Here is a 22,738-nt window from a genome sequence, read left to right on the forward strand (position 1 = left end):
ATGCAGAAATCTCAGTGTGCTTGTATGGATGGCGACCACAAAGCGCTTTTGCTGTGTCTGTGTAATGTTTGCTTATGACAATCTACAAAACAGTCCTTCGATTGAACCCCTTGTGTCTCCTTTGAGAGTTGGACGGACAGCATTAAGCCGTTTGTTAAGGATGATACACAATTGGAATGACTTCATCTGGGAGTCTCTTGATTGCAACCTTCACAAAATGTCAAAGAAGGATGGTCTTCCAATTTGCGAAATCTCTGCATTAAGGCAAAAAATGCCTCTCGGTCAGATTGTGGCAATGTTAAACATGCAGCGTTGACAAGGTAGACTCAGATCACACAGCTGGATGCTTTACATAAGCAGTTTGCTTGTGGGTTGATCGTCGAAGTAGGAATTTGATATGTGCTTGGTGCCAGCGCAGTTCATTAGTAAGTTCTGGACACAAGGTTGTGGACCAGAAGTGCTGCATTGGTGGTTAAAACTCCTGCAACTGGTTTCATTTCATATTTTCATTTGGTCTTTTGCAAGAAGCTTACCTGCACTAGAATTCGGTGTTTCTAGTTGCACACCAAAATGCCATTTGAAGTGGCGTAGCGTGGGGGGTGCAGGGGGGCCGGCCGCAGCGGGCACAACATCGGGGGGGGCGCGCTCGCACTCACAGCTCTCCGCCCCCTGCTAAAATCCACAGGTTAGGGGGCACAAATTACTTGCCTTGCCCTGGGTGCTGACAACCCACTGGCCATTTGTAAAAGTGGTTTTTGAAAGAAAAAAGAGAAAAAACTTGAGTAATTTACTAAGAATTATTTATCTGAAGCTGATCACCAGATGGGATGCAGCTGCCATGATATTTTTCAGGCAGGTGGGTCACTGTTGCTTTCTGGGAAGAGGTGAGGGGGCGGAGAGTTCAAAACAGAGCCAATACAGTACAGGGGTACCTCGGCTTAAGAATTTAATTCATTCTGGAGGTCCATTCTTAATCTGAAACTGTTCTTAACCTGAAGCACCACTTTAGCTAATGGGGCCTCCTGCTGCTGCCACTGTGCGATTTCTGTTCTCATCCTGAAGCGAAGTTCTTAACCCGAGGTACTATTTCTGGGTTAGCTGAGTCTGTAACCTGAAGCGTCTGTAACCTGAAGCATCTGTAATCCAAGGTACCACTGTTCTAGATTGAGTTTGCACCATGCAGAATTTTCCTTCCTCTCTATTTCCTGGTAAGCAGTCACAGTCCACCTTCTGAGAATTGGGCATCGTGGCTGGTGAGCTGCTTCTGATATTTATTTATTTATTTATTTATTTATTTATTAAAAAAAAAATTATTAAATTTTCCAACATACATTTATAGTATCCAATCTAAATTTATCACATATTTTCTCTTTTAGACTTCCTTCAACCTCTCTGACAATCATCCATTATTCAAATTTTTAAATACACATTTCCTAATTTTATATTGCATTTTATAAACCTTCACACACTTAGTTTTCATCAATACAATAGTCCTCTAACATTTACAGAGCTTCTTGAAATTCCACTAGCGTTATTTGCTCATCACATACACGTTTCAGATAGTCTGAAAATTTTCCACAGTCTTCAATGAACTTTTGATCTCGTATATATCTGAGCTTTCCTGTTAGTTTGTCCAGTTCAGCATACTCCATCAGTTTCATTCTCCATTCTTCGAGCGTCGGCAGTTGTTCCTGTTTCCATTTTTTGACCAATAATATTCTCGCTACTGTTACTGCGTATTGGAAAAGTTTACAGTCCATTCTATTTATTTCATTTCCTACTATTCCTAGAAGGAAAGCCTCTGGTTTCTTAACAAACGTATATTTCAACATCTTTTTCATCTCATTATATATCATTTCCCAGAAGCCCTTCACCTTCTTACAGTCCCACCACATATGATAAAATGTTCCTTCTTTTTCTTTACATTTCCAACACTTATTACATGTTTTATACATTTTTGCCAGTTTCACGGGTGTGATGTACCATCTGTAAATCATTTTCATAACATTTTCCTTTAACACAGTAAATATTTATTATTTTTGATAGTGCTGTGGTTAGGGGGAGGGTCTTTTCTGTTGCGGTGCCCACTCTTTGAAAACCACCTCCCCTCAGAAATGATATAACGCCAGAAGCACATCACCATAATGAGATCTTTCGGGCCTGTTAGATTGACTTGCTGTTTTTTACTCAGCTACGGATTTTGCCATTTTTATTCATTGTTTGATGTATTGATTTTATGGATTCCGCCATATTTATTCATAATAGGTTATTGTGTTTATTTTAATGAGCGTGTATTGTAAACTGCTTTACTCTTTTTTTTAATGTTAGGTGGCATTTGAATGGTTTTTGATTTTTTTAAATATATAAAACCCCTCTTTATATAAAATGTTCAATCTGGCTTAGAACAAAATAATAAAACATAAACATTGATACTGTAACATTCATTTTTTTTACTATTAGCAAGCATGGGGAAAGTTCATCGGTCCCTTTTATTTCACCATAAACTAATTGCAAATCCCCTTTCCCAAAAATTGCAAGCTCCTTGGGGGCAGAGATCTCTCTTTTTTATTCTTCTTCTAAAGCTCCTAATACCTAGGTAGGTTTGTTGAGCAGGAGACTGTTATTAATTCTCAGGGTCATCGGTTTGAGCCCCACATTGGGTGAACGATTCCTGCGTTGTAGGGGGTTATACTAGATTACTCTTGCTGTCCTTTCCAGCTCTATGATTTTGTGATCATATTAATGGTAATCTCTCCTTTATGTTTCTGCAGATCATGGGACATTCTGATTGGGATCACAAACGAGGACCCAGAGGATCTCAGGTGAGTTTTTGCAAGGTTTTTCTACAGCTGGTATAAAGGAGGGTTGGGGAATGTGGTTGTTTGGGAATGTGAGTCTACGTTGGGTTAAATATTTCTCCAATATATTTGGTGGTCAATCTGGGCAATCAAACGTACCAGCAGTGTGTAGGGATTTCTCAAACCTATCTGAATGGTGACCTGTAATGAGATATTGGTCCTTATTTCCTTCCTGAAATCAGATAAAGCTCCTGCAGAATATATACAGTGGACGCTCGGGTTGCGAACGTGATCCATGCGGGAAGCTTGTTCACAAACCACAGCATCCGCAGCGCCACAGCTGCGCATGCACAGGTTGCGATTTGGCGCTTCTGCGTGTGCGCAAACGCAATTTAGCACTTCTGCGTATGCGCAAGCACCGAAACCCGGAAGTAACCCGTTCCAGTACTTCTGGGTTCAGCACGGTGCACAACCCGAAATCGTACAACCCGAAGCGCCTGTAACCCGAGGTATGACTGTAGTTCCACTTGAGCTCTACAAGGAATATATAGAATGATGAATACCTACCCTGACTGGATATTTATTTACCACCATAAACAACACAGACCAAATGTCCTCTGCATGGAAAATGACTGTCATTTCCCCAATGTGTATAAGAAAGGATACAGAGATGAATTATCTACGTAACTATTGGCCAATCAGCTGGTTAGACTTCTCAAAGCTATATACATGGTGTCAAATTACCAGTTTAAATTTATTTGAATGGAATAATTTCAAAGCTTTTTAAGCGTGGCCATCTTTAAGCCTTTAGATGGCGGGTTTTTGCGTATTTGCTTTGCATGTATCCCTCTAATTTATATTGGAAATACTGTGTGTGTTTCTCATGCATCTCTTGGTGAAAACAGTGCTGCTTTTACATTTTTAGTCTGAGGAGCTAGAACCACACGCTTTTAATTAATCAATAACGAAGTGTCATCACGGATGTTTCAATTGTTTAAGGCTGTTGACTTCTTGGTGACATCTGCTGTTACATTTGAGTGTTGCTTTGCAATATTAGCATATGTTTGTGCTGTGCAAACCTAGCCCAGCCTTCCTGGGAGCCGGCACCATTGAATTCAATGGGATTACTTCTGAATATACATGATTAGGATTGTGCTGTAAGGCTGTAATCCTAAAAAATGCTTACTTGGGACTAAGTCCTGTTGAACTCACTGGGACCATTGTATTAACATCCATAGGACTGGGCTGTTAGTCCTATAATACAGACAGATATGGATAACGGGTTCTGCCCAACTAAGTTATACTTGGCATTAATGAATCTTAACTTACCGGTAGTTGTGTCTATTAACTTCACTGGGTCTACTCTGAGTAGGACTACCATGGGATACAAGGTGCTATTGCTTATTTATGAATTCATATTCACCCCATATTTATATATATATATATATATATGTAGGTTCATTAGCAAGTAGTACATTCCATTTTCTTGTATAATATCCATCGGTGTCTTCCGAAATTGCTTTGTTTTTGCACGTGACCAGAAGACATGTATGTTTTAAAGAAAGTATTTTAATGTAAAAGCAAAGGAAGAGCTAGAAGTCACAGGAAAGGGTGTTACAAGAGTGAGGGGCTCTTAGGGGAAAGAAGTGGTAGCCCACAGTGGAGAATTGTCAAGTGTCAAGTGAAAGAGCAGCATATAGAGAAAGGAGAGAGAATGGCTATAGAACAGCACAAGACCTTTGAGACATCTGGTTAACACAAGATGGAAGAGAGAGAAAGAGAGAGAGAATCTATTATACTTTAGCCACTGGGAGAGTGGAAACAGGACATATTGCCCAATGATTGAACCAGCTTCTCCTTGTTTTCTGCATACCTTGATTAGTTTTTGAAAGGACAGACACTAGGAATGAGAGCTGAAGAATGGAAGCTTATTCCCAAGGAAATATAAACATATTTTCGGCCACAACACTGAGCTGAATTATAACACCGACATACTGTGTGCTTTTATTTTATTTGTATTTATTTGTTTGGCTTTGCTGCCATGGAAACGCAACAGATTTGGGGGATTTGTCACACAATCAGGTTGCCAATTCCATATTTATTTGAATCATCTGCATATAAAAAAGTGTGGTCCATCTCCAACTACTATGTGATTGAAGAGTTGCTAGGTTTAGTTTTTAAAATAAAATACAGAGTACTATAAAGAGTAATGTTATGCTTGTCTGTTTCGTGATCAGTGAAAAACTCCTCAGGTTTGTAAAGTTCAAATGAACTTGGTTGTTTTAAAAGAATAACCCCAGTACTTATGAAAGGAGAAGCCCTCAAGGAGGAGAGCAGAGGAAACTGGAGAGAAGTGTTGATGGGAGAGTCAGGAAGGGAGAAAGGGAAGAGAAGAGAAGAGAGAAAAGTGTTGAGTTCTTCCATTTTCTGAACTTTTCCCCATGATGCTGACTGCTGTGAGATTTACCATGGACTGCAGAATTGTCGTACTGTTGAAATCTTCTTCCTCAGACCAAAACAAGTGGGAAATTTGTCTCTTGAGTTAATATGTTTCATAGGATATATCACCTATATTAAATAATTTTGAGTATTAAGTTAAAGATCAAGTAATCTTGAAGACATGCCCAAGGAGAAATAATTGGGACAAGGCTGGGTTAATCTACCATGAAATTAGACCGGTGGTCTTCAGCTTTTTGAGACATAGGGCCTTTACTTCCAACCCAGAATGTGAGGCTCACTTATAGCATGTATGTCATCTTTATGCTTTGGGTTTCCATTTGTTGGTGGCCTCTATCAGCCTTTCTTCAACTCTTCTTTGAAAAAAGAACAAAGTGGGGGTGGATAACCAAAGCGAAATAGAACACTGGTGCCCTTCATCCACATTGGGTAGGGATGTGACTTGAGATGGAAGAAAAATCTCATCCAGTTTGCGTTTAAGGCCAACTACCTATTTTGCACTTTCGAAAACAAGGGAACTGAAAGACAGCCATTCTCCAAAATTTGCACTTCTCTGAATTTTGCTATGCAGTTCTCCAGTCACATATTGTGTACAGGAAAGTACATAAAACAGAGAGTGTGCATTAAAATCCATGTGTTTGTGAAAATAGCATATTCACAATTATATTAGGGAAGTTAGTCTGCAAAAATGTGTATGTTGGGCATGATTGCATGCAAAGATGTGCATATATTGGGATCAACCTGGACTTAAATGCCGATGAAATTTCATGTGAATTGCAAATTAATGTGAACTTACCTCAAGACAAAGAAAAGGGAGAGATAGAGATAAAATGCAAGAAACCAAAATGGACAGATTCGCCAATCCCTAGCTGTTACCCATATACGGGTCAGGAACTGCTCAGGTGAGGACCAGTGGCATAAATCAACTTTCTCATCACTCTCAGGATCTGGCTCTCTGGGCTGACTGTGATAACAGTTATTGGAAAAAACTGAGCTTACTCTTTTTCTGGGGAGTTTGCTGAGATGCTGGTAGTCTGGTCTTAAGCTCAAGCTGAGACTTTGGCTTGTGTTGCTTGAAGCTTGGTTTGCAAGTTGGGCACCAGCCAGGACTTTGAGGAGCAGATGCATCTTATACAGGATAGAAAGGCATGGTTGTATCTTCAAGAGCCCTAAAGAGCACAATTGACACCTGATGTTATACAGTGGTGCCTCGCAAGACGAAATTAATTCGTTCCGCAAGTCTTTTCGTCTTGCGAGTTTTTCGTCTTGCGAAGCACGGTTTCCCATAGGAATGCATTAAAAATCAATTAATGCGTTCCTATGGAAACCGAACCGCCTTCAGACCAGGTCTGGGGACAGTCTGTCCCCCGACCACTTCTGAAGGCTGGCGGGGGCGAAAGTCTTTGCTTCCCCCCCCCCGCCTGCCTTCTCGGGACAGCGGAGACTTTTCCGCTGTCCCGGGGTGATCTTAAAATGCTGGCGGGCGGCAGCGAAAGCTTCGCTGCCGCCCGCCAGCATTTTAAAAGCCCCAGTCCCTTTCGTCTTGCGGGTTTTTCATCTTGCGAGGCATTCGCCTTGCGGGGCACCACTGTATATGTAGAAGGCCTGGTCATACTCAAGTCCCAGTTTGAGTCTTAGAGGCTGAAGGAGGTTGTATGAGGCCAGAGGATTGGTGAGGCCATTTCTGAGAAATTAAGCACCAACAGCTGTTCTTCCTCTGCTGCTACTGATCTAACCAGCCTTCTGTGCCAGTTTTTTTAATCATGGGGAAGGCTAAGGGCCAGATCTTAAGACCCAGTTGGCATTTCATGGATGATATATTGTGTGTGTTTGGATAGGTCAGTGTTTACTGCAGAACAGTTTAGACCTCTTTGGCTTTGTGGACTCCCCGCTTCACAACTCTACTCCACCCTTTTGGAACAGCATGATCAATGTGGGTTGAGCTTGTGCACAAGGAGACTCAATTGCACAGCCACTTCATCATCCACCTCAAATGTCAATTGTTCCATAGATGAACCTGCCCTGTTCAGATGCCCTGAATCTTCCATCATCCCACTTCATTGGAGGTCCAGTGTGTTACGAGAGAAGGATAAAATCCTTTCTCTATCCACTTTCTCAGTGCCATGCATCATTTTCCAAACTTCTTTCATATCACCTCTTGCGTTTTTCTCTAAACTGAAAGGCCCCAAACGCTGGAACCTTTCCTCATTGAGCGGGGGGAGGTGGCTTCATGTCCCTTTTCCACTTTTTGTGACAACCACAACTATACCCAGTATTCCAAATGCGGTCGTACCAAAGATTTGTACAGTGCCACTCTGATACTGGCATTATGATTTCTGGCCAGCAAGGCTGCCTCTGTTGGAAATCCAAAACTTTTCATCACACACGTTGCTTGCAGGCGCACAGATCTTCACCTGTAGAGGTGTGCTTCCTGCAAAAGTGTACACCTTTCCATTGGTTATTTCGTGTAATTCTCCACTCCTAAGCTGTTTCCCCTTCTGTAGGGGACTTGCAAAGCATTGCTTTTATTTTTTTCTTTAAAGGAAAGTGAGAGATAGAAAAAAGACGCCAGTTTATTGAGGATGCCATATGGACAGGATTTAGCTGCTGATACAGTTCTGGTGCTGTTGGTTTGTTGAGTGGGTGTTGAGGCATAACCCCTGGTCTTCAGGGAACAGGCAGTCCTTCCTTTTGCAGACTTCCATGAGATGATGCTCATATAGAGAGAGAGAGAGGGAGGGAAGGAAGGAGGCAGGCAGGCGCACTGGTCCGGTGTGTTTTAATTCACATTAAATGTAAAAGCTCTCAATTATATATAGCTGAGGTGCTGCAATTTACCCTTCCAGTTCCTAAGCAACAGCTATTTTCAGATTGAGTGTGTCTGGTGGTGTTGTCTACCTACTTCATGCGTCTATGAGGTAATTCATCATTGAATGCTGCTGGGTTGTTTCCCCCCCCCCTCCACCCCACTATCTCTTCCGTGGCTGCTTCCTATAGAGAGATCAAGGCATGCAAAACTGGGAAGAGTTTGGACCAAACAAACAAACAAATCCACCATTTCCCCCACGGCTTCCTTGCAACACCTTTGCAAACACAAAACTTTGGGATCCTTGAAGTCGACTTGAGCGATGCAACGTAAGGATCGGGAATAATAATTTTTGCTGCTGGTTTGAAATTATTCTGAGGAAGAGCCTTCTTGAGCAAAACTGGGAATCATGAAGCGGCGACCTTTGCTCTTGTTGAAGCGGCGGTGGGAGTCTATCCCTGTTACCGATCAGGTACTGTGGGCTTCTCTTTATAATTTCATCTCTTGGTGATAACGGCACAAAGAACTGCCAGTTATTGTTCTTACGGTTCTAGGAAACTGGTGGGCATTGCCTGTCGTTTCTCTCAAGCTTGTTATTAAGGTTTTGGCTTCAGAATTGCAGTTGGTGCTTCTCTTAGAGCTGTAGAAGCCAGATGCCTTGGTTGCTGAGAAAGATCATGTTCATCACAGCACATAGCAAACCTGCAAGGCAAGATCTGAAGAGCACGGTTCCGATGAGAGTTGCAGAGAGTCAGCAAATAGTGTAATAGTTTTAGATTTGGTGGGTAGCCTTTGGAAAGGAACCCCAGCCTAAATATTAGGGGTAGTGTGAGTTGCACATTTATATATGTCTACATTAAAGCAATGAATAATTTGTTAGCTGGTGCCGGTGAATTCGTGGCTTATGTGTTCCTGAGAAATTCTGAAAACTGTGTTACACAGCAGAGGCTGTTGGGGTTTTGGTAGTGGTTGAATGGTAACAAATTAATAAATTTACTGCATATGGTTATTCTTCAAAGGATGTTACTTTGCATGCAGACCTTTGGTTAAAACTCAGCATGACAGACTCAATTATCCTTTGCGGAATATAATTGCACATTTGTGGCATTAGTACAAATGCAAAAATCCCACGTATTCATCATCCCCCCTTAAAATATTGCTGTAAACATCTAAGAATGTTGAATTCTTTTTTTAAAAAATCCCTGTGCAAAGTTGGTTCATAAAAGTTGCTCCTGGCTCCATTAAGCTTCATCTATTACCTGAGCTTTCTCTGTGGTGGAGATTGCATCACTCTTGCCAGCAAGAGTCTTGGGGCATATGTGCTCAAAGGAGTGGAGTTTTTGTTTTATAGACCAGGAGAAGACAGGCAAGCACGGTGTCCTTTTTTGGATGAAACAACCCCAGCTTCCTTCAATCTCCTTCGCTGCTCCCACCATGTCCTAACCCCAGTGCTACCACACAATGGGGGGTTTAATGCTGGTTGGTGAACCAGATTCTTAAACCCAGAAAAAGGCATTGGTTTGTTGCATAGTTTAAGATCCTAACGGTTAAACCAGCATCTTCCCACAGCTCCCTGATTCAGATGTATTGGAGGAGCTGAAGTTTAAGCAAACCAGAATCAAAACACTGGCAGTTTGTGGGGAACGGAAGCATGAGAGTTATGGTTCATTAAGCCGGGAACTTTACACCTAAAGTGACCCACTGAGCTACCACTTTCTGTGTTAACACCTGTTGGGTAGAGGCTTCTTCAGATCTGTAACTTGGTGGCATTTAGCATGTGGTAAGCCATACTTCTGGAGCGGCTTACTTAGTTGATCGGAAAGTTTTCTTGTATAAGGTTCTCAATAGCCTGGTGGCGGGGGGGGGGGGGGGGACATTCAGTGTGCGTGAGGAGCACCAGATCAGTAGCTTACTACATACAAGGCTTCCCAGGGTTTTAGCTGGAAGACCTGGAGTCAATTAGGAACTCTGCTTCATTCAAAACTCTGCTTCACTGCACCACCACAAAGTCTGTTCAGAGAAGAAGAGGAGTTTGGATTTGATATCCCGCTTTATCACTACCCTAAGGAGTATCAAAGCGGCTCCTTTCTCTTCCTCCCCCACAACAAACACTCTGTGAGGTGAGTGAGGCTGAGAGACTTCAGAGAAGTGTGACTAGTCCAAGGTCACCCAGCAGCTGCATGTGGAGGAGCGGAGACGTGAACCCGGTTCACCAGATTACGAGCCCACCGCTCTTAACCACCACACCACACTGGCACTCTCCCTCTGCAAGAGGGACTTGCGGGCAGTTGACACCTGGACACACAACAGAGTTGTTCTGATCAGGGAGGCTGATGATCCGAAGTTTCTTCCTGCTGGAAGATGGAGCAAGCTTGCTCTTCTGCTTCCTAGGGTACAGCCCGAACCAATGGATTCAAATGACAAGAAGATTCCAACTAAACATTCAGAATAACTTTTTGATGGCAAAAGGAAAGTGACAGTGGAAGGTGGTGGGCTCTCCTTCCTTGGAGGTTTTTAAGCAGAGGTTGGATGGCCACTTATCAGGTGTGCTTTAGCTGTGATTCCTGCATTGCAGGGGGTTAGAATAGATGATCCTTGGGGTCCCATCCAGCTCTACAGTTCTGTGAGTGTCTGCTGTGCAACTATGTCATCTGCTGAGCTCTGGTCAAAGTGGGGCAACTTGCCGAAGGAAGCTATGGGGCTGTCTCTCTACATGTCCAGACGGATGGCAAGCAAGCCAGCTTCTCTGCTGCCTGCTGGTCGGTTTACCATCTGTTCCCATTATTTGCCATCTCTCTGCCCTTTGAGGGCTGGATCTTGCTAGCATTTGGACTCAGCCACTTGGCAATATCAGCCATCTCACGGAACAGTTTTATTAAAGTGGCCCTACTGTGGTGTCAGAAATGGTGCAGACCAGCCATTATAGTACACAGGAGAAAAATGCAGGTGAGCAGACTCTGAAAAACAAGCTAATAATAATAATAATAATTTATTTATACTCCGCCCATCTGTCTGGGTTTCCCCAGCCACTCTGGGCGGCTTCCAACAAAATATTAAAGTACAGTAGTCCAAACATTAAAAGCTTCCCTAAACAGGGCTGCCCTCAGATGTCTTCTAAATGTCAGGTAGTTGTTTATCTTTTTGACATCTGATGGGAGGGCATTCCACAGGGTGGGTGCCACTACCGAGAAGGCCCTCTGCCTGGTTCCCTGTAACTTGGCTTCTCACAGCGAGGGAAACGCCAGAAGACCCTCGGCGCTGGACCTCCATGTCCGGGCAGAAGGATGGGGGTGGAGACGCTCCTTCAGGTATACTGGAGTGAAGTGATAGGAATAAAGTGATAGGAATTTTTATTTCCTTCACACACATACTTCTCTAGTTATATTGTAGTGTTAATATGTTTAACCCCAGAGGCATCCCTAAGGTCCCTTGTGCCCTTGTCAAGAACCTGTTTCTCTCTCCCCCCCCAAAAAAAAAATCACTTTACCACAATAGGCACATTAGAAATCAATATATTTTATGTGACCTGAGTAGTTGAAGCGTCCAGAGTGAGGGCAAAGTGAGGAGGAAAGGCAGAATAATTTGCACACTTTTGTGCCACGGCACGAGAAGAATGGGCAGTTTCTCTCGCAACAGCAGTGTCTCATCGCCACACAAATATGTGTCATACACTCCAAAGTCTAGTGGGTGCTTTTTGCACGACCTATGCCCAACGTTGGCTGGTTTCGCCAACCCCAAGATACGCCTCTGGCTAACCCCCACCTGCCTGCTACAACCAGTTCAGGGGGTGGCAGTGCCTATCATCTTCCTCTGAGACTAAGTCCTTCAAGGGTCAATACTAAGACTAAGGAACTCAGCAGGGAGAAGGATAGGGAGAAAATTAGAGCTAGTCGTCTCTGCCTATTATTGGCGCTGTCGCCACTTACTGTTTTCAACCCTACATGGACCAGTGGGCACCAGCCACCACTGGAGGCAAATGAACCTCCAAAATATACTGTAGAAAACGGTGATATTTTATTTATTTATTTATTTTGCTTTGTATTTTTCCAACCTGTTCTGGCGTGTGCTTCTTGTGTGGGTAGTAATTGACGCCGCCTCTTGCAGTCTAAAACAATTGAATGAGTTTTTTTGTTCATCTAAATGCACAGAATCACATCACAGGGAGCAGTGGGGGGCAGAATCTTGCTTATCGATCCGCTGTATCTCGTGAGGGGGAAAAAGAAGGCTTGAAAAAGCTACTTGTGTGCAGGTTTCGATTCTCTTGAACAGCCGCAGAGTGTTGATTGAGAGCTTTGGGGAAATGCTTCTTTTTCTTACGGAGAACTGATCCGGGTTTAATAACTCTTCCACTTGTTTTAACCAGCAGTGCAGTCATATGAGGAATTGCAGCGAAGGTGAGCAGATTATGGGTAATTCTCCCGCAAAGCTTTTCTCAAGGGGCAGCTCTAAACTCTGATGATTGCTCAAAAGGTAATTCCAGCTGTGGAGCACTAAGGACCATGCTCCATGTTTTAGATCAGGGGTACACAACCTAAGGCCTGGGGGCCAATCGCCTTCTCAATCTGGCCCTCGGACGGTCTGGGAATCAGTGTGTTTTTACATGAGTAGAATGTGTCCTTTTATTTAAAATGCATCTCTGGGTTATTTGTGGGGCATAGGAATTCGTTCATCCCCCCCCAAAAAAATATATAGTCTGGCCCGCCACATGATCTGAGGGACAGTGGACTGGCCCACGGCTGAAAAAGGTTGCAGACCCCTGTTTTAGATGACGATGAAGGTAGTAAGATGGGGTAAAGTGTTTTGCTTTGATCCCAGAAACTTATTGGTGGTAGCAAGATTTTTTATAATTGCTTGTTTTCAAGGGAAAAGAGCTGCGTGAATTTTGGGGGGAGGGTGCCCTACCCTACCCATACAGCAGATTCATTTAAAAGAAAAGATATTGAAAAAATTGGGGTCTTCCCTAAGTTTTTGGGATCTGCTTAGTACTACTTTTAGAGTTAAATCAAATGTGTTTTCTGTAAAATGTAAAAAAAAGCAAGGACCTCTTTTACCTATGTTTGCATTTGAAACCACCTGAAATAATAAACTTTGGAAAAAGGAGATCTGCAATTGCAGTTCTTAAAGTTGTCAAGACAGATCAAGCTCTTATTATCTGCCGTGTAGCTTGGATTTTTCAAATGGTTCCTTTTCCTACTGACTTACCTCCAGCTTCCCTGGCAAAAGAGAGACAAGTAAACATTCCTTCATCATCTTGATTACATTAAGAGGCTGTAGCGAGACCATCGTGGTCTCAGAAGATAGCTGCATTCCAACATCAGGTTCTTCCACACGCATAGGGACTGAGACAGATACTTGGCTTTCATACCAATTGGCCATGCGAGAGGGCTCCATAAAATTGCATTTTGATTATTAGCTCTTTTTTATTTGGCACCGTCGCAGGTTTTTTTTTGCCTTGACGTTAAACTCGTCGTTGCATTATACCTTGATATATCAGCCATTGCTGCAATAGGGATTTAGCAAGGTATGTGCATGTGTGTGTCTGTGTTTTAATTAAGAGAACCCTGCCTAATCCGTAAGTCTCTTCCATACATGGTGGACGGTGGAGCTACTCTCTTAATGTCCCAAATGTTCTTGTTGATGCAAACTCTTCAGCCAAGGGATGAAGCACGCAGTCAGCAGCCTCATGCTGGCGATGAGATTGCATGGTTGAATTCTCCCTCGTCAAAGATCTTTCTAAAGTGGCTTGGTATATATTGCAATTGCAAGCCATGTCGATTGGCTCTTCTGTTCACTAATATTATCTTCACCCCATCTAATTTGCTGGGAGGGGTATCTCAGTCAGTTGAACATGAGCCTCATGAGCAATCATGATCCCTTCCAACACTAACGTTTTATGATTCTTTGGACGACCGCTGGCCCCAGAATTTCAGGGGCTACCAGAGAGCCCACTAAAGCTGGAAGAGAAGGGACATGAAAATCAAGAATGCTTTTTTAGGCTGATCTCCTTGAATATTCTATTAATAGTAGGAATCGTAGCTCCATCAGGGCATGGGGTCCTTTACTGCTCTTGGGGCCTTGGCAAATGCCCAGCACTCCTACTTTCCGGAGCCGTTCTTGTACATTGCCACTTGCCAGGTTCTCTATTTCCAGATCCTCTTTGATTTAAGGACCGTTGTGAACTCGTTTGTTTCCAGGCACGCCCTGAATTGTTTGTCTTCCAAAGGACACCATTCTATGAAGGTCTGCATTTCATGATTTGTATCATTATGGGTTCTCGGTGGCTGCTCCTAGAATCTGGGATGCCTTACCGAGGCAGAACTACCCTCAACGCTAGCCTGCTCTCCTCAATGGGATGGGAAAACACTTTCACTAGTATTGACACAAGTTCAGTTTGCTTTTGTATGTGCCTTGGGGGAGGGTATCATCTTCTCCTTTGCCTCAGGCAGCAAAATATCTTGAACTGGCCCCATAAATAAATAGTGCCATCTCCTCAAGCTTTGTAAATAAGTACAGTCATACCTTGGGTTACAGATGCTTCAGGTTGCGCGTTTTTGGCTTGCGCACCGCGCCGAACCCGGAAGTGCCAGAATGGGTTACTTCCAGGTTTCGGCGCTCGCACATGCGCAGAAGTTCTAAACCGCGCTTTGCGCATGCGCAGAAGCGCCAAATCACGACTCGCACGTGCGCAGATGCGGCGCTGCTGGTTGCGAATTCTGTGGGTTGTGAATGTGCCTCCCGCACGGATCACGTTCACAACCCGAGCGTCCACTGTATTTAAAAGCATGTTTCTTTATTTGCTTCTTGAACTCCACATTGAAAATCTAAATTGATTGCAACCCTCAAAACTGATCCAAGAAATTGAAACAGAGATTTGGCAGTGGGTTGTGTGTGTGTGTGTAAACATAATTCAAATTATTGTAAACAATATAGTTTTATGCTTTCACTTCAATGTTACTGTTCTGTGGAAATGGATTGTAAGTTGGCATTAAGAAGAATATTGTTACTGAAAAGTCCCATAGGAGGGGGTTTTTTTGTGTGTGTGTGTTTAGGTGAAAGTACAGAAAGAGGAAACAGAAAGGGGAAATATTAGTAATGTGGTTTTCATTTGGTCCTGTCTTTTGATTTGAGAGATTTTGTATGAATGGTTTGCATTACGGGCCTGAAAGGCAGGAAATGTGGGCTTGCTGGCTGGAATTCCTTTTCATAGCTGTCCTGTTTGCTAAAGAGTCTCACCAAGAGCGCTTCCAGGTGACGGGCAGTTTGGAGCTCATGGGCAGAATCAGAGCAGGAAGCGAGGCCAAACAAAAAACAGGTACTTTGGAAAAAGACAGATTTTACTGGGTCAGAGCAGGAGTCCTCTGTGCAGCTTGCAAAAGTTGCACGAAGATTCTCATTTTAAACACACATTTCTAAAGGTATTTTCTCCCAAACATGCATTTTAAGAATGCATTGATAAACTGGAATTCAGAAGCATACTGCTTCCAGCAGAGGAGGTACTGGAAGTGTAAACACTGTTGGATAGCTCAGTTCTGGTCTGCAAATTAATCTGGGATGTGCCAATCAGGTCAGTTCGATATGACAATTTGACAAAGTTGATTTTTTAAAAGGTATCATGGGGATTGAATGGGATTGGTTGAAGCCCCCAATAAGTATGGGTTGTGAGGTTTGGTTGTGTTTAAATGCATGTCTTTCCCTCTGCAAAACCATTACCGTATTTTTTGCTCTATAAGACTCACTTTTTCCCTCCTAAAAAATATGGGGAAATGTGTGTGTGTCTTATGGAGCGAATGCAGGCTGCGCAGCTATCCCAGAAGCCAAAACAGCAAGAGGGATTTATGAAGGTGCTTCATTCTGACCTGACATTCATTTACACTTTGGTGCCTGTTATTTCATTGCGCTCCAGTTTTCCAACGCACATCCCCGCATCTTTAAAAATCTGTGCCTGCCTTTATATATTCCCATCAAAGCTTGGCTTACAAGATTTACTACCAGTCTGAATCTTTGCCCTTTACTCATTGATGGAAAACTGTTGTTGACTCTCTCTGTTTGTGTAAGTGTAGCAGGATGCTGGGTTTAAATGAATGCTGTAAAGGATCAATAATTGCTGCAGTCAGTTCATAAAGCCATAAAAAGGCTTCACTCTGATATGACATTGAAGTAAGAAATCCATCAATCATTTCACCTTAGCTAGAACTATACATTTATAGCAGGATAAGGGTTCCTTTTCCTGGGGAATAGTCATTTGAAGCAGCTTGATAATTTCATGCTGGGCCAACAAGCAATTGCCAGGGTTGCATCTTAGATACACTGTGGAGATACCCACTTTGAGGAGCATGTCCATGAGGAATCATTGGCCCTAGCAAGGAACCCTTTTCAGCCAAGTGTTGTGGACAACATCCCGATAACCAGGTGGCAGTGGTGGGCAAAACCAGAGGCCAGAGTGGGTGGAGTAATGGATGTAAATTTCACCTTTGCACAGTAGGTTGATTCCCAAACACACTCAAACGCCCCTCTCAATCCTCCATCCAGACAGGCGAGAGGCATTAAGGGCACATTCTAGCCAGGCAAAAGCACTTGAGGGGTGAAGCAGATCCAGGAGGTGGTGTAACATGGAGAGGATATGGAGGACTAGATAGACCTGGAGGACCAGTTCCAATTGCATCTTTTGCATCATTGGGAAGCTCTTTGGAGGTCCTGTCTTGTAGTCTCTCCTGGTGAAATCCAAGGGAAATAATGAAATCCTTTGGCTTCTTGTAAAGGTAAAGGGACCCCTGACCATTAGGTCCAGTCGTGGCTGACTCTGGGGTTGCAGTACTCATCTCGCTTTATTGGCCGAGGGAGCCGGCGTACAGCTTCCGGGTCATGTGGCCAGCATGACTAAGCCGCTTCTGACGAAACCAGAGCAGCGCACGGAAACGCTGTTTACCTTCCTGCCAGAGCGGTACCTATTTATCTACTTGCACTTCATTTTTCGAACTGCTAGGTTGGCAGGAGCAGGGACCGAGCAACGGGAGCTCACCCCGTCGTGGGGATTCGAACCGCCAACCTTCTGATCGGCAAGTCCTAGGCTCTGTGGTTTAATCCACAGCGCCACCCGCGTCCCCTTGGCTTCTTCTACCAACCATAAAACCCTGTTCAGTCCTTTCGTTGTAGCTTATTAAATTAGCATACTGCCCTTCATCCATAGATCACATGGCGGTTTACAGCATAGAAATACAAGATAAAAACACAAAATACATAATAAAGCAACCCAGTAACACCCCCTCCTCTCACTGCTTCCCTTAAGTCCCCAGGGTGCTCGCTTCGGCAGCACATATACTAAAATTGGAACGATACAGAGAAGATTAGCATGGCCCTTAAGTCCCCAGGTAAGGGGAGAGACATTTGGACCCCGTACCCCTTTTGGAGCAGAACTTGCTTTGTGGCATGTGGACAACCACCACCCCCGGTCCAAGGCCACCGTTCACACTATTCCCAGTCTTGCTTAGCTTCAGCCACGTTGCGTGGCGAGAACCCTCCCCCATGTGGAATGAAGACACTGGACACAGAATTTAAGTTTTAATGGGCGTAAAGGCCACAACTTTATTGATTACAGAATTGAAAGGTATTGGCCTTAGGCATTGGCTCCTATCGACTACCCGGCATGGGGGCCGGGAAGGGTTGCCCACAAGCCGTGGGAGTCCTGTTGAAGTACGCCAACTAGGATCCCACGGGTGTCACCGCTCTGGGGCGTGCCGGAGGCCCTTACCTCACGAGGTTTCGGACAAGACAACGCCCCCCGGAGTCCTCTACCGGACTACCCATTCATTTTGGGAGGTGATGGCGCTCCTCCCCCAGACTTCATTTGCCTAACAATAGACCCCTGCCAATGCCTAACCGCCAATACTGGAAAGTTGTGACGATTTGCTACGAGGTAGGCGAAAAAACCAAAAGGCTCGAAGTGCGCCAACTTGGAAAAATTCCTACCAGGCCCCTTGCGGCGACCAACCGAAGTCCATAGCAAGGTCAGAGCTAGCTAAGCCTAAAGGGAGGGTGGGATGGGAAACCGCTCGGCTGAGTAGGGGAAAAGAGGGCGGTCCCCGGGCGGGCCCGGCCTTAAATAGGCCAGGCCACGCCTCCCCGGTCCGCCGATTGGCGGGCCGGGTTGTCGACACGCCCGGGGATTCCCTGATCACGCGGGAGCCAGGGCAGCTCCCGCGTAGGAACAGCTCCATGGGAAGCAAGGAACAATTAAGAGTTCAGAATGGCAAAGAACAGCAATCTCTTGGAAATGGGAGAACATTTTGGAAATGGTTTTATTGCAAAACATATTTCTCTGCTTCCTGGAGGCCTGTGTTGGTGGGATGGGGTGGATGGTACTCTTCAGATATTGGGCTGAGAGAGTTTAAATGAGTGAAAGTTTTCACCATTTCTCCTCCCCCCTCCAGAGACTCACAAACCAAAGGCTCTAGTAGTTCATTTTTTTTAAGCGTTGCCCGTTGGGAGATCTTGTGGCTGATGGGCTGTGCTTTCTCACCAGATGTTCTCCTTTACTGTAGATGGAAGCCACAATTTTGTACTGACTTAGTCATGATGGATCTGTGTTCGAAATATTAGTGGGCGGGGCTGGGGGGGAATGAATTGACTGGAACAGGCTCACAGAGATTTGGAAATCAGGCAGAATTGAAATAAAGCCTTCAGCTCTCTCTCTTTTTTTCCTTTTTTTAAAAAAAAAGAAGAAGAAAATGTCCTATTGTGTTGTATTTTCCAGATCGTGGCCTCATTGTGTAAGAAGACAGAGTTGCTCAATTATTGAGTAGGACACAAGTCTACTACAAGATCAGTCTTTGTTTCTGCACAATGAACCCAAGAAATCTGGAAATCATCAACAAGAGAATTGAGATTATTTATTTGAGCGTCTATTTGTTTTATTAAGCGCATTTCTATCCTGCCATTCCCCCAAAAGCTCAGGGCTCTGTATGAGACTTCTCATTCTTTGGATGGCTTCAAACAACTGGTGACCAACAAGCAATCAGCTTGAAGGGTGTGCAGGGCACAGGGCTTGTACGTTTTCCTGCTAGAAATAATGTGAAACTTGGTCATTAAACAGTCATATACAAATAGACTCATGGATGCCATGAAACATCTTGGAATGCACAGTGAATTTGGTTAACAAAGGAGTTGATTGATTCAGTAGCTCCCATGCAGCCATGTGCTGAAGCACATGTCACGGTGTGATGTGGTGAAAATCGTTATTTTCTAAGCTTTTTAGAGAGTCAGACCACTGGTCCATCTAACTCAGTATTGACTTCACTGACTCGCAGTAGCTATCCAGGGCTTTGGGTTGGGGACATTACCAGCCCTGCCACAGATTGAAACTGAAACCTTCTACATGTGAAACAGATGCTGTCAACACTGAAATACACTTCCATCGTTGGGTCTATGCATATGGCCACTGTGGTTTGTTTGACTGTGTTGTGTTTCTTTAAAGGCCCCTGTACAATTTTTCAAGGCTTAAGATGTAGTCCCTGTGTGGAGTTTCTTCAGCCAGTACCTCCTCATGGGTCTGAATAAGGCTGCATGTTCTCTGGGAGCCTTGAATGCTCCCAGAGGTAATTGTAGACTCATAGAATCGAAAGGGACCTCGTGAATTATGGAACGCCTTCCCATCAGATGTCAGGGAAATGAACAACTATCTGACTTCTAGAAGACATCTGAAGGCAGCCCTGTTTAGGGAAGTTTTTAATGTTTGATGTTTTATTGTGCTTTTAATTCTGTTGGGAGCCACCCAGAGTGGCTGGGGAAATCCAGCCAGATAGGTGAGGTATAAATAGATTTTATTATTATTATTATTATTATTATTATTATTATTATTATTAGTTCAGTTCCTTGCAATGCAGGAATATGCACCCATACGGGAATCAAACCCATGACCTTGGTGTTATTAGCACCAAGCTCTAACCAGCTGAGCTAACCAGTGTGTCAGGCCTCTGGCTATATGTATGTAGTACCCAAGGCATTGAATAAGGGGTTGACCAGAACCAGACTTGAATATTTATTTATATGATGTTGCCAGGAAATGCCACCATGCTATCTGCAGCATATATCTCACCCCAGACGGCGCTCCACTTTTGGGGTTTCAAATACGAAAGCTGGCATTTCTGAAAACAGGGACTTACGTTACGATAGTGCCTTCAGTGCTTGGATTGTCTTTTTGCAGTGTCTCGCATCAAGTTGCTTTCTGTTGCTGGAACATTATTCCTTCTGTTTCCAATGTTCAGGCATCCATGTGCCAGATAGAGGTATCAGCAGGCCGTAGGGAACTTGTCCAGTTCCTGAGATCAGGAAGGCTATAGCTTGGAGCTGTTGCAATGAGGCAGCTCAGGGAACTTGCAAAGGAGCTGAAGTTCTCCACCCTTTCCTGAGAAATCGTCCCAGATAATATAAGTCTATTTTTGTTTATCTCAGTTTCTTCTCCGATTCTAAGTTCAGTTCTCCACATCAGTTTGTGATTATTATTATTTCTTAAAAAGCAGCCCTTGTGAAAGTTTATCAACATTTCTCCTAACACACACAGTTTTCTATCATTTTCGCGAACAAATTATCCTCCATGGGGTGCATATCTGTATGTTATTTGCACAATATATGCATTTTAATGCACATTTTGCAATGTGCATTTTTGTGTATATTATTTAACTGCATTACGCAATTTGGAGGAGTGCAAATTTTGTTTGATGTCTGTGCTTCAGTTCTCAGATAGTTTCAGAGAGTGTGAATTGGGGAGACATGTGGTCTGAAATGTGCATGCACTATAAGCTTTGCAGCTAGCTCAGTTGGTTAGAGTGTGGTGCTGATGACACCAAAGTTGAAAGTTTGATCCCCATAAGGGACAGCTGCATATTCCTACATTGCAGGGGGTTGGAGTAGAAGGTGATCCGCAGGATCCCTTCCAACTCTGCAGTTCTGTGATTCTATAATCAGAAGTGTTCTGGTGAAATTTTCAGCGATGGCTTTCGGTAGCCATTTCTACACACACATGTTTTTTGTTGCCATTTCATCCTTTCTTGCTTTCGTTCAGTGAGGATTTGATCTGCCCCACATCTTGCGCTTATTCTAGATCTTTCTAGTGCCACACAGAAGCCATTCTAAGAGAACAGCGGGATATTTTATGAAGACACCCTGACAGTCTATTTTTACTGCATCATGAATTTACAAAATGTTCTTCCAACATCTTTCCTACGAGTTATTGTGAAAGATTTAAAGCTCTGAAGCCCAGGAATTCTTAGTAAGTCGTCGCTACAGAAGCAGAGGGTAGGGGGAGATATTCTCTCTCTCTCTCTCTCTCTCTCTCTCTCTCTCTCTCTCTCTCTCTCTCTCATTTTCATGATTAATGTGTCAAGTGATATATGGTGGCAGCATATTTTGGGAGCAAGTTGCCGGTCTCAGCGCTAGGCACCAGGAGTCTTGAACCAATTACTGGACACCTTATTTCTCTCTTCCTTCAGAGAAATTTTTCAGGAGAGGAACATGTTCTCTGCTGCACTTAAGCACCGTGGATGTGTTTTATGGAATCCCGGAGTTGGAAGGGTCCTCAAAGGCCATTTCTCTTACTGAAAAGCCAAAGTTGTCCAGAGCAACTGTTGGTGTGATGACAAACCCATTGCAGGCTTTATCTTATCTAGCTGGTTCTCTGTGCTTTAGAATTAGCCTTTCTCAGAAACAATGTCGTAAAGTATTGAGAAATTGTGGTATCACTCTCATTCGGAGCAAAGAGTTTTGACGCACATTGTTATTGGGGAAGTCCTTTGATTTCTCTGATTGATGGCATTTATCCTGCTCCCAATCTCCCTTTATCAGCATAATATAATTGCAGGATTGTACCCATGCTTAATTCTTTATTGTGCACGGATGTGCCCACTTGTGCCCTAAAAAAATCTATTGGAGATCTTCCACCAAGGACCCCCTTGGCAGCACAGAGGGTGGGAATGGAGAGGGACTTGTCAGTGGTGGCCCCCTTGTTTGTGGAATGCTTTCCCCGATGAAGCTCACCAGATGCCTCCTTTAATGTACTGTTGTTGCCTGACAAACACCTCCTTCTTCCAGGCCCTCTTTTAAGTTGTTTAATGTTATTTTAACGTGGTTAAATTTTGTCTCTGCTTGATCTGAGGATGATTAGTTTTCGCTTGCATTTGAGGTTTAAGTACTTATTTGATTGTAGTAGTGTTGGTACTTGTTGATTGACTGTGCTTTTCAGAATTGTTTGGAGTTTTTGCTGGTAATTTGATATGCATTACTTTTTGTTCAATAATGTATTCTACGTTACCTAGTTGCTCCTTTTTGTGAACCAACTGATTAATACAACAAGTAAATAAACAACAGAACCCCGGATGCCTTTTAAAATTTAATTTATTTGAAGGAAAAGCTGTTTCACAATTTGCAGAAGAAGCGAGGAGGGAAAGGTATGATTAACCCTTTCCCCACCTGCCATTTCTGAGCACCAAATACAGTGGAACCTTGGGTTACGAACTTAATTCGTTCCAGAGGTCTGTTCTTAACCCGAAACTATTCTTAACCTGAGGCACACTTTTGCTAATGGGGCCTCCTGCTGCCGCCACGCCCCTGGCATGTGATTTCCGTTCTCATCCTGGGCAAAGTTTGTAACCCGAGGTACTACTTCCGGGTTAGTGGAGTTTGTAAC

At 43.6% G+C, this 22,738-nt stretch overlaps 1 protein-coding gene across 3 annotated transcripts in view; it reads left to right on the forward strand.

Annotated features, from left to right (window-relative positions):
- PDE3A (phosphodiesterase 3A) overlaps nt 1-22,738 on the forward strand; it is a 275,510-nt gene that overhangs the window by 185,689 nt on the left and 67,083 nt on the right. For 2 of the 3 annotated variants that reach the window (XR_014172142.1, XM_081926813.1), the window contains exon 2: nt 2,772-2,822. The exons of the other annotated variant lie outside the window; for it this stretch is intronic. Coding sequence is in view for 1 of the 2 variants with exons in the window: in XM_081926813.1 (XP_081782939.1) it covers nt 2,772-2,822 (51 nt within the window). In the remaining variant the exon portion in view is untranslated. The remainder of the gene's footprint in view (nt 1-2,771; nt 2,823-22,738) is intronic. 3 annotated transcript variants of the gene reach the window in all.

This window comes from Podarcis melisellensis, assembly GCF_964234715.1.
Source record: "Podarcis melisellensis genome assembly, chromosome: 10".
In the NCBI taxonomy this organism is placed as follows: domain Eukaryota; kingdom Metazoa; phylum Chordata; class Lepidosauria; order Squamata; family Lacertidae; genus Podarcis; species Podarcis melisellensis.